The sequence below is a fragment of the Canis lupus genome, chromosome 2 (genome assembly GCF_003254725.2).
Source record: "Canis lupus dingo isolate Sandy chromosome 2, ASM325472v2, whole genome shotgun sequence".
NCBI classification, from domain to species: domain Eukaryota; kingdom Metazoa; phylum Chordata; class Mammalia; order Carnivora; family Canidae; genus Canis; species Canis lupus.
The window spans coordinates 82584662-82597442 of NC_064244.1; the positions used below are offsets into that span (position 1 = coordinate 82584662).

At 41.3% G+C, this 12781-nt stretch overlaps 1 protein-coding gene across 22 annotated transcripts in view; it reads right to left on the reverse strand.

Annotated features, from left to right (window-relative positions):
• VPS13D (vacuolar protein sorting 13 homolog D) overlaps positions 1 to 12781 on the reverse strand; it is a 316308-nt gene that overhangs the window by 131611 nt on the left and 171916 nt on the right. For 19 of the 22 annotated variants that reach the window (XR_007409292.1, XM_049107151.1, XM_049107184.1 and 16 more), the window contains 7 exons: positions 11613 to 11718; positions 10418 to 10570; positions 8225 to 8360; positions 7050 to 7097; positions 4711 to 4861; positions 4405 to 4615; positions 253 to 500 (listed from right to left, as the gene is read on the reverse strand). Coding sequence is in view for 21 of the 22 variants with exons in the window: in XM_049107151.1 (XP_048963108.1) it covers positions 253 to 500; positions 4405 to 4615; positions 4711 to 4861; positions 7050 to 7097; positions 8225 to 8360; positions 10418 to 10570; positions 11613 to 11718 (1053 nt within the window). In the remaining variant the exon portion in view is untranslated. The remainder of the gene's footprint in view (positions 1 to 252; positions 501 to 4404; positions 4616 to 4710; positions 4862 to 7049; positions 7098 to 8224; positions 8361 to 10417; positions 10571 to 11612; positions 11719 to 12781) is intronic. The other 3 variants (XM_049107157.1, XM_049107143.1, XM_049107140.1) reach the window with 1 other exon arrangement.

Consider the following 12781-nt stretch of genomic DNA (forward strand, 5'->3'; position numbering starts at 1 on the left):
CATCAAATGAGCAACGTAAGAAAACAGGCTCTGTTGAGTACTTCCTCTATATATCTTTTGGATTTGTTGTTTTTTCTTTTGATAATTGTCTAAGAAGTTTTTTTTTTTTTAACCGTAATAAATCCCTTGAGCAGGGTTACTGACACATCATATGTGCTGTAATTTCTCTAAAATCTTTATCAAATGATCACAAAACATTTAGTGACATTCCCATAGAATTACCACCCAATGATTCTTTGACTAAACCCTCACCCAGTTCAATGTTCTGGGATGTATCAGCTGTGTGGAGGGCCACCTCTTTGCCAGGTTTCAGAGTCCCATTAATTGGCATCCCTTTAACATAAAAGTCAAGTTCACAAGGTAGCAAGTTGCAGATGACCACAGTTGGCAGGAGATATATGGTATGCCCAGGTTGTCTGAAGATCTGTTTTGCACTGTCAGAAAATATGTTTGAGGGCATATAATCCGGGTAATTCTCCTTCTTTATGGCCACACAAAACCTATGAAGACAAAATACTGTAAAAACCATTGGCCTAAATAAAGAACTTGAATTTTTTCTTAGTGGAGTATGAGAAAGCATAATGTAAACATGGTTCAGTAATTCAGTTAAGATATTTGCAATTTTCAATCCAAACACATATACTGAGGTATAATTAAATCACAATAAAATGGATAATTTTAAATGTTCAGTTTGGTGAGTTTTGACAAATATGTATACCTAACTGCTACCCAAAACCAGTTATACAATTTTTCACTCCAGAAAGTACCCTCCCATCCCTTTCCAGTCCATATCCTCTCCCAACAAAGACGCAACCACTGTCTGACACTTACCACACTTATAGATTGGTTGAACCTGTTCTTGAACTGCACGTAAATAGAACAATACAGTATATACCACTCTCTGTCTGGTTTTTTTGTGTCACATGGAGTTTCTACAAGATACAGTTGAGCTGTTGTATGCATCAGTAATTTGATCCACATGCCAATGGATGAATATACCGCTTTTTATTTATTCATCATCCTGTTGATGGCTAATTGGGTTGCAGATAGCCAACTGGGTTGTATCTTCATATCAATTTAGTGAGCATGGAAATCCTAACAATATCGAGTCTTCCAATCCATGAACTTGGTTATCTTTCCACTTAGTTATTGGGTTTTCTTTACTATCTCTTGACAAGGTTTTGTCATTTCTGGCATAGAGAACTGGTACATAATTCCTTAGATTGAGTTCTGGGTAATTATGATTTTTGATGCTACTGTAAGTAGCATTATTTTAATTTCCAATTGTTCATGGCTAGAATATAAGAATACAATTGAGGAGCGCCTGGGTGGCTCAGGCAGTTGAGCGTCTGCCTTTGGATCAGGTCATGACCCCAGAGTCCTGGGATGGAACCCTGTGTTGGATTTCCTGCTCAGCTGGGAGTCTGCTTCTCCCTCTCCTCCTAGCTTGTACTCTTTCTGTCACTATCTCTGTCTCTCTCAAATAAATAAAAATCCTAAAAAAAAAAAAAAAAAGAAAGAAAAAGAAAAAAAAAGAATACAATTGATTTCTGTAGGTTGATCTCAAATCCTGAAATCTTGATAAATTTATGAAGCCTCATAATTTTCCTATGTAGTCTATGGTTCTCTATATATATGTGTCATTTGCATATATTGTTTTAGTTCTTTTCAGATCTTTAAGCTTTCTCAATTTCCTGTTTATCCTTATTGCAACAGCTAGGACTACTATGGCAATATCATATGGAGTGGCTGGTTCTCAATCTCAAGGAAAAAAAGTTTAAGGTTTCACCATTAAGTATGACGGTAGCTGTAGGTTTCTGTAGGTTTATAACAGATGTCCTTAAACAAACTGAAAAAATTCTTTTCGGTTCCTCATTTGCCGAGTACAGCTGCCTGTACTGGGTGTTGAATTTTATCAAGTGCTTTTTTGTTTGTTTGTTTGTTTGTTTGTTTGGCATTTAATGAGATAATCTGATGGGTTTTTTCTTTTAGTCTTTTTGGGTTAATATGGGAAGTTACATTTATCAATTTTCAAATGTTAATATAATCTTACATTCCTAAAATAAACCTCACTTGCTGGATTTCTATTTGGTAATATTTTGTTAAGAATTTTTGTATCTCGGGCAGCCCCAGTGGCTCAGCGGTTTAGCACTGCCTTCAGCCCAGGGCGTGATCCTGAACACCCGGGATCAAGTCCCACGCTGGGCTCCCTGCATGGAGCCTGCTTCTCCCTCTGCCTGTGTCTCTGCCTTTCTCTCTGTGTCTCTCATGAATAAATAAAATCTTAAAAAAAAAAAAAAACAGAATTTTTGTATCTCTTGGGGAAATATTGGTTTATAGTTCCCTCTCTCTCTTTATTCAATAATATATATGTCAGTTTTGGTATCAGGTATATGTGGCCTCATAAAATGAATAGGAACTGTTTCCTCCTGCTCTGCTTTCCAAAAGACTTGAACTGGTGCTATTTCTTCTTAAAATGTCTGGCGAACTCACTGGTGGAGCCATGTGGACCTAGAGTCTTTATTCTGGGAAGGCTTTTTATTGAAAAATTGATTTCTTTTTTTTTTTAATTTTTTTTTCATTTATTTATGATAGTCACACAGAGAGAGAGAGAGAGGCAGAGACATAGGCAGAGGGAGAAGCAGGCTCCATGCACCGGGAGCCTGACGTGGGATTCGATACCGGGTCTCCAGGATCACGCCCTGGGCCAAAGGCAGGCGCTAAACCGCTGTGCCACCCAGGGATCCCCGAAAAATTAATTTCTTTAAGAGATATTGGACTATTTGGATTTTCTGTTTCTTCATTGGGTCAGTTTTGATCATCTTTTTTAAGAAATCTGTCATTCCAGAGTGGAATTTGTATAAAATTATTCGTAGAGTCTCCTTTTAATGTCTATAGAATCTATAATAATGTCTCCTCTTTTCATTCCTTCTATCAGTAATCTGTATGTTCTCTTTTCTCCTTGATCAATCTTATTATTTATCAAATTTATTAATCTTTTCAAAAGGCCAACTTGACACTGCTAATTTTTCTCTATTGTTTGTTTTCTATTTCATTGATTTCCACATTTACTTTTATCAGGTTCTTTCTCTATTTGTTTGTTTTAATGTGCTCTTCCTTTTCTACCTTAAGGCAGAAGCTTAGACCAGTGATTTTCCATCTTCCTTATTTTCTTATAAGAGCATTAAAAGCTACACATTTCTCAAAAAAACCACAAAACACAAAACCTATACATTCCTCTATAGAACAGCTTTTGCTGCTTCCCCCACATTTTAATGTCTAGTTGTTATTATTGTTCAGTTCAAAATATTTTTAATTTCCTTTGTGATTTCTTTTTTGACCCTTGGGTTATTTAGAAATCTAATGTTTCATTTCCAAATATTTAGGGATTTTACAGGCATCTTACTGTTACTGATGCCCAGTTTAATCCTATTGTGATGAGATTTATTGTGTATGGTTTCAATTCTTTTAATATTTATTGATCTTTGTGTTATGGCCCAGTAGATGGTCTCTCTTGATAATTATTCCATATATACTTGAAGTGAGTATACGATCTGGAGTTGTTAAAGTGCTTTATAAATGCCAATTATGACATACACTGATGGACAGCACTATTCAAATCTTTGATGTTTGTTTTTATAAATCATTGATAGGAAACTGTTAAACACTCCATTATGGCTGCGTATTTATTCATTTCTCCCTTCAGTCCATTAACCACTGGCCAATCAGGGTAAAGGGCATACTAGAATTCTTTACATTATTCTTGCACCTCTTCTAGAAGTTTAAAGTAAATGAATGCCTGTCTTCACTAAAGAGAAAACTAAAGCTGATAGTCTCTGATCTAAGTAAGTTTAAAGTCTAAGTTTAGAAGGATTGAACAATACCAATCCAGTGTTTTTTCCAACATTGAATCTAGAAATGTACTACCTATATGCTTCAGAAGGGGAAAACAAGAGTCTCAATGATTAGATAATTTTGTTAAGGTCCCCAAGGCAAGTCAGTACTAGGTGCATGAGCCTTCCTCCAAATTCCTTTGAAATCTGTCATTTGAAAAACTTCCACCCCCAAGATTCTGAGTCTCAATTTAGAAATAGGTACTGGCTAATACTTTTTACTTCCCTCTCTGCATGTCCTCTTTTTATGCTGATGCACACATACAAGTTTCTTATCTTGTGAGTAGTGTGCTTGCTGGTTGCTTCTCCCATAAATATCAGATGATAAGCAACAGTCGCATACCCACCAAAGATTAACCCTCGAAGCCTTATAAGCTCTAACATAAGAACTTAAGGAATAAGAACTTTAGGGTTTTAAACGAGCACAACTGAATCACTAAGAGTCCTCAGAGAGAGAATGAATATCTTTTTAAAAAGGAAAATTTACACGCCATTGCAGTGTTGTGCATACCTGAAGAATCGGCTTTTGTCCAAGTCCATAGAGTGGCATTCTCGTTTGCTGCTGCTAACCTCTGCAGCCTTCACTACATTGGTCCAGTGAATAGGAGCCTTACAGAAAAATACACCCAATCCTTTAGGCCGGGCCTGTAGCCGCCAAGAAGTGAGATGTAAAGGTACAGCAAATGAATCCCCGGGCATGATCGCGGGAAGCACCACAGGCTCTGCCACAGAAAAAAGGGTCAGCATCTTTAGGGAATGGTCTTCCACCCAAAAGTTTGACCCTCTCAAGATAAAGGAAGACCATGGCAAAACTCACTGTCTGGAGCTGATGGGCTATCCAGTCTTAGTTCCATTGGTGTCTCAAGCCTGTTCTTCACAATGAGGGCAGATCGGACAGTGATTACTTTCCGAGCACTGCCCTCCATTGTCACAGCAAAGACCACCCGGACAGGTGGGAGTGAAGAGAACTGCAAAAAACACAGGAATAAAAGTGTCATAGCTGTGCTCTTGAAAAAACACACAAAATACAACAATACCAACCAGAGTGCCTAAATCAAAAGCATCTTATTATTACTAGAACCCTTCAGTGAAATTAGTCATTAAGCCCTAAAACCATTCATCTTTAATAGAAGTGAATATGCTATAGATACACACTGTTAAAACAGCCAATTCTAAACATTTCTAGAAAAACAGATACTCTACTCAGATGTGGTATCACAAAATGTGTCACAAAGAAAAATCAGTCTTAGGCCTCTAGACACATTATAAAGTAACTAAGACCCATAATAACCTATTAAATCTTCCAAACTTCCTGCAATTTGATAAGAAACTGTCTGCTGGAAATTACCCTTCATTCACAATGCCCTTGGGTTCCTACACATCAGCCCTTATATGGAAACTGTGAACGAGGCTTGTTTTCAACTCTACTGGAGGGGAATAAAGATCATCCAAAGCAACTAAACGTTTAGAAACACTGGGGTAGGACTTTGCAGAACATAAAATGATTTACCTTCTGTGGTATTTCTCTCCCAGATTAACATTAAAGTGAGAAACACTCCTTGAACGCTAACAATGGGCTGGATACTGCCCAACACACACAGAAAAACAGAAGGAAGTCTTCTGAGGTTAGAACTTGTCTTTGTAAAATCCAGAGAGTGTGTAAGAAAGAGCTGTCTGTACTGGTATGCCTTTCACAGGAACAATAATTACTTTTTCCCCCTAAATGTCATAAAAATTACTCTCTAGACCCATACACCGCTCGTTGACACGCCTGCAGAAAAAACAACATTTGTTTTTCAAAGGACTTTAAAAATCAAACTTCTCTTTCTCTGCAACTTTTTCAGCTTTGTTCAGTAATTGCTCTTTCACAAACAGGACACCGAGGCTCCAAAACTTAACAGAGTGGAGGGAAATAATTTATTTTTGGTCTTGGGCTACAGCCACTACTTTCTGTTTCCACATGTTCATTCAGACATTCAACACACGTTTCATTCTACTAGCAAATGCCAGGGAAGTTTTTTTTTGTTTTTTAAGTATCAAACTCCACATCAGGTACTCCAAAGAGAAGGTTTCTGCAATTATCATTCTTTGAATGTGTTCAGAACATACTGACAATGCTGTTTTTATTGGAGAAACAAATGACACCACATCCAAGCTTTTCCTACTACCAACATTTTTATTAAAACAAACAGTATGTGGAAACCGACCTAATGCACAATAAAACGAAGAGCTCGTTTTGAATCAAGACGTCCATGAAATCCCAGTGAAAAGGCAAACTGTCATTTTCTGGAGGGTATTTAGAGGGACACAATCCCAGCACAAATATCAAAGCTCCCACTGACCTAGCCTAGTAAATCCCCAAGAGAGCCAAAGCCCAAGAATGATTTTAAATCTTGACACTGCTGTCTCTAAGCTTACTTAAAAATCTCACATTTCAAAACTTACTACCATCAGAAAGAAGAAACTATAAGCAAAATTCTGAAGACAGTTTTTTAATATCATCCTCTGATGAGGTTTCTAAAGCTAAATGGAAATAAAACTTACTATTTTTCATTCTTATTTACTTTTACAATCTTGGGACCAAAATCCAGGAAATGCACATAGCTGCATAGGGTTCATTTATATTTTAACTTAAAAGAAAAAACGGGGGAGCCTGGGTGGCTCAGACAGTTTAGCGTCCAACTCTCAATTTTGGTTCAGGTCTTGATCTCCAGGTTGTGAGATCAAGCCCTGCTTTGGGCTCCGCACTAGGTGTGGAGCCTGCTTAAGATGCTCTCTCCCCCTCACCCTCTGTCCCTCCCCACTTCACCCCTCCCCCCACATACTCGCATGCTGTCTCTTTCTCAAAAAAAAAAAAAAAAAAAAAGAAAGAAAGAAAGAAAGAAAGAAAGAAAGAAAAGAAAAAGGAAATAAGAGAAGGGAAACCTGGACCACAACATTTGCATTTTCTCCTCCTCCCCGTAACAGTCTAATATACCAAGTTAGTGAAAATATTTCTTTGAAAGTTCTTATAAAAGGAAGGTAAATTGTTAATAGGAAAGGACAAAGATCAATTCCAATCACACACAGGTCATAAAGTCCTGTGATCACTAGGACATCAATGTATGGTTCAAGTGCAGTGTATATACTCAGTAGACACAGGAAAATCATACTCACATAAACCTGCGGATGAATAATATTCGTTCTGCTGCTTGGGCTGCCAATCTAAGAAAGAATCCAAAAGTCAGAGTCAGCACAGACCTAAGATTACAGGCATCATTAAATTCAATGACAACGTAATTTGCTTGTAAGAATAGGATTTATAAATAATCTTAGTAAAGTATGGTCTGCCATGAAAAGAAAACATCTTATCTTAGAGGATACGAGAAATGTAATACTGATTTTTCAATCATTCCAAATATACAGAATTTCTCCATGACACAACAATACAACAGAAAGGTATCTATCTCTGGGGAGAATTAGTCCTTTCATGACTAGACATAAATTTAGGCAGGAACGTAATCTGGAAAGAAAGTCTCCTTTTCTACGAAACTTAGGGTCCAAGAGAAGAAGAGGAAGGAACAGCGTTCTCTGAGGATATTTTTCATCAATAAAGGGAACACAAGGAAAGCTACGATGTCTTTGCCAATCTGCACTTTCTGACGCATCACTGGCTCCCCAGTAAGGAATGTAATCCTACAAAGTATGGCTAAGCAGTGGGTGAGAGCGCCCATGACCACTACAGCAGCCAGGATGCCAGCCTCCACCTGCGCGTTCCAGACAGGGAGGCCGCCTGCGTCTCTCCTCAGGTAGGCCCTCAACCCCTAACTGCAGGCTGGGGTAACATTAGGGCAAGGGTGTGTGAAAGGGTGTGTGATCAGAAAATGAGTAACAGTGGACATTGGTCTTTATGCCAGAAAGCAGAATTTGGAGACAAGAGCTAGAAGGATCAAGGAACAGCATTACAAGAAATATAAAGAATATCGTATACAAAGGAAGCATGACAATATGCGGAAGTAGAGCCAACACATGTTTGGCAGATTAGTAAACTGCCAATTGGGCCAACTGAGTATGAAATGGGTCTGCACAGGTGAGGTAGTATGTGTTAACACTAATTTTCTATCTTTTTTTCTACTGAAATTAACCACTGGTGGCTGACCTATGTAGCAACTATGAATCCCTATGCCTGACCCCAAATAATCTTGTGTCTTCTTCCTAGAGCCAGGGGAAATGAGGAACAAGACAATTTCACCAGAGCGAGGTTACAGGCTGAAGTGTCCTAGTCTCTGGCTTTAAGGGCACATGGCTGGGGCAAGATTGTGCCCTAAAACACCAATTTTAGAGCCACACACCGTAGAGGAAGATGAATTCTTATCGGGTGCTGCATAGCGGAAAAATGTCCCCACTTTGTCCACGGACACCGGGCTCACTTGCTCCCAGCCGTTCACTCTCACTTGCAGCTGATGAATCCGGAGGTCGTGGGTGTGTCTATGAGGCAGAACAGGGGAAAGGATGTTAAGCATGATCTTAAAAAGGGAAGGAAAGTAGAAGCAAAGAGTCAAATCTGATTTACTATATAACGATATAAAAATCCCCTTGGCTAAGCCTTTTGGTGGTTACCTAATGCAAGAAAAATCAAGAGAATATTTTAACTGGGTGTTATACTTAAAACAAACGTGCAAGATCTGTAAAGCCCGAGCAAGACTGGCATTTACCCTCCCTTTGTACAAACTCTGCAAATCCTGCGCACATGCCGGGGTCCTTTCCGCACGCCACCCCCACCCCCACCTCTATAAAATAATGACGTCAGCTAAAAGCATTCCAGTGGGCCAGTAAAAGTGTTGTACCAGCAATTTCATCATATAACCACACTCTCGGAAATGCATAAAATGACATTTTCTTCTTGGTTCCCTTGTTGAAAATCCTACATCTCTCAGAACCCCACTCGGTTGTTTGGCTTCAGTCCTATACGCCTACAGACAGGTTATGAGAGACGAAGCCCTCAGAGCTTTAGGGCTGAAGTGCTCGGCTGAAATTGGAGCAGAAGGCAGCGGGCAGAACGGGAGGAACAGGAGGAAATTGCACATTTAATTCTATTTTAGATTTTGCCTAATTCAAGCCAGAAGCCCAAAATGGGGAACTGGATTTAAGGCTGACAGGAAAGGGGGAGGGAAGGAGTGGGGCACCGTGTGCCAAGGAGGGAAAAGCCAGAGAAGGCATTTATTTTGATGAATTCAAGCAGAACAGTGGGACTTAAAATGGGTTACTAGACATGTATGCTAAAACGGAAATGACAAAGAGGTCAAACCCTTCCTGACGCAACGGAGGCAGTGCTGATGAAGAAATACAGCCAGCAGTTCTATAATTAGCTTCTCCAGGAACTTTGTGGAACAGGAACACGCTTACCACTCATCCCTGGAAATTCTGTTGTGGCTCCAGGTACGTGTGCCCAGCACGGTGACTGTATAAACTATTCTTCCTATGTAATCACTGGGAGGCCCACAAGTGCGGGACGCTGGCCACTAGAGAATCATGTGTGCTGGTCCGAGCTGTGCGCAAGGAAGAGCTGTTTCACTTGGGAGCAGCTTTGCACACAAAGACTTAAAGCGTCATGAAAGCATAAGGCCAGACGGCCGAAGCCGAGCTCTGATACTTCAGCTCTGCTTGACAATGGATAGGAGGCTCACATGCAAGTGTCTCACCCTATCGCCATCCACTGGATTGCCCTTCCCCTTAAACATGTCTGCAAAAAAGGCATTTTAGGACCTCTCATAACCAGACAGACCTTCTTTCGTGTTTAGTCCAATCCTTTGCCTGGCTGTTTCAACAGTGACCAACTGGCAGTCTCCCTCGATGAGTCACTGTTATCCTCTTAGAATCAGAATTTCTTAGCATGACTGGCCCTGCTGCCTGAACCCACCTGCTTGCTGAAAGTGCTATGTAGCACACGCACATCTTAAAACCAAAATCAACATGCTTTGACAACCTTTTAAGAATAGCATGTCATTCCAGTTATGAGGTGAGCAAGTCACGAGGAGAAAAGGTACAGCATGAGGAATACAGTCGGTGGCACTGTAATAGTGCCGCAGGGTGACAGGCAGTAGTCACACTTGCAGCAAACATAGGATAATGTAGAGCTGCCACACCACTATGTTGTATACCTGAAACTAATGTAACATTGTGTGTCAACCATAGTAACGTTCAAATAAAGTAAAAACATAAGAAACCATGTCGCCACTACATCCTGAAAACCAGGCTTGTATACAACTTGAGTGAACTTGAGTGTCGTCATCTGCACATCCCTCAAATTAGGGGCAACACACTGGCCATCATCCCTCATGTCAAATAAAGGGACTGTTAATGAAAGAAGTGTATTCCCAAGATAGCAGAAGGAAACACTGGTTTTCTAAATAGCTTTTCAAAACCAAACATTAAAATCATTAACAAAGGCAAGGGAAAGGGCAAAATACTAGGGACAATCTCTTGTAATAGAGAGATCTACCCAGTATATTTTGGGGGGAGGAAAAGAATGAACCACACCTTACCTGTGTCTTAGCTTTCCTCTTGCTTCGAATTCAAAGGGAATCTCTTCGCCCGTGAGAACTTCCCGCCACTCACTAACATTGTGAGCATCATCAAGAAATGTTCCATTCCCTTCTGGGACGAGCCCTGGACTCCCACTGTGGGACAGCGCAGCCCTGGAACCAAATCACACAACACCAGCTTGGCCGTCTTTCTCTCTCAACTCCCTCTCACCCGGAGCTCCATGCTGGGGGTGCAGAAGCCCCTCCTGGACCTCAATCCCCATCAGAAGCCCAGGGAGCCTGGCTACCAGGATGACCTAAGAGGTAACTGCAGTCATCTCTGGGACAATCACAGCCTCAGTAAAGCTTGAGAAACAGCTGAAAGCTAACACTGCTCCACCACTTACTCCAGCAAGCGAGTGAGTCCAGTACATATCGGGACGTAAATACAGGTAAACACAGTCAGGAGTTTTAAAAAGTAGTTTTTAAGTTACTATCTGGAATGTAACAGACCTAAACTGCTTTAAAAAAAAAAAAACAAACACCTCCTCAGGGGCATTACCATACTTAGTGGAAGCAGGAGAAATGTGGCTTCAAATTGGCCAATTCTGTTATTTACTTCATGCACCTCTCATTCCCTAAACTGGAAAGATCAGCATGTACCCCGAGGGTAGAGCCAAGGTCTAGGCAGGCAGGCAGCTGATAGAGAACATCCTCACTAGGCCCAGGTAAATGCTCTTTTGTTCTCCAAACTCCACCCACTTCCATCTGCCATGAACTGTTTTAGGTTTGAAGATAATTCTTGGTGAGGATAATATGGGAGGTGTTTTCAAAGCTGTCTTGGAAGAAAAGTGCAGGATGTTTGGTTTAACTACCACATACAGCTTCTTTTAAAAGGGGGTAGTGGTGAGAACGGAGGAGAAAAGATGGGATGACTTTTCCTTCCCACTTCCTACTCACATCCTTAATTTGCTTGACTTTTAGCTTAAACATAATGTGACCCCAGGGTCAGGGTCATAATTGGGACATTTCAGACTTGAGATCTACTTCTCTGGCTGCAGATTCCACCTCTGTCATAAATTTCAACAAGACGGCAAGTTATTAATTCAACTATAATCCTAAGAGCTTCTTGAAGGGGCCCACCTTGTGCTGGGCTGGCACTCAGGAGCCTTTGGTGGCAGAGACGGCTCAGGGTGACCTATTCGGCGTGCCTTACCTGGTGGGTGTGGTGGTCAGGGTGGCAAACCACAAAGTGCAGCCCGTGTGGTTCCTCAGAGCAAAAGGGACGAATGGTTGCCGGCGCTTGGGGGTCTTCACCTCTGCTACAGGCAAACAGAGGAAGGCTGTTAGCACAGGCCTCTCCGTGCGTGGCAGAGACCCTCCCCAGACCCACGCGCAGTGCCCCGACTGCCTCTCCTGCAGAGGGGCGGATGGTGGCGGCCACAGACACGGCGCCGCCACAGGTGTCAGTGGGACATATGGGATCTCCAAGTTGTCTGCTGTCTGCTACATGGTGGCGGTCCCTGCACCAGCTAGCTGTGATGTGGGACTACTCCCAGCCCCCAATCCTCCCACGATTCTAGTGAACCTTACCTCAGGAGAGCTAACCTCAACCAGGCCCTAACTGGCTGCTATCAGCAGAGGGAGATGGACCCCCACAAGCCCCGAGGAATATATTCTCAGCGAGTGACCCCAACCATAGCAAGATACAGTGCACATACACACTCACACTTTGTCCAAAACGCCTGCCCGTTAACAGCCTCCCTTTCCATAAAAGCTATACTTCTGTCATGTTATGCATATTTTAACAAAAGAAAGAACACGTTTTTCAGGAACACGTGGTGGGCTCAGTGGTTGAGCATCTGCCTTCAGCCCAGGGCGTGATCCTGGAATCCTAGGATCCCCGCAGGGAGCCTGCTCCTCTCTGCCTGTGTCTCTGCATCTCTCATTCTGTGTCTCTCATAAATAAATAATAAAATCTTTAAAAAACCACTCTTTTTTATTCTCTTAAACTAATACTTTCTTCCCCTTCCCTGGAGGATCAGAAGTATAGTATCCAAAAACTTTTTAAATGAAATTTTAAGCTCATTTTTTAACATAGATACCACCACTGTCTGCTACTAGGTAGGAACTAGGGCTTCTACAAAAGGGGCATAAAGTAGGGTTTCTTTTCATAAAATCGCTTCTAATCAGGGAAACTGGAAAGAAACACTGACTGATCCAAAACTGCAAGTAACCAAATCCCAGAGACCTGACTATAACCATTCTAAGAAAACAGAGAAGCAAGAGACCATGCGGCCAGAAATGGGTTTCCAGCATCCAGGCTGCCTTGAGATCCTTCTGCCGGCACCACTGCCCGGCCATGAGGTATGACACGGCTCCTCT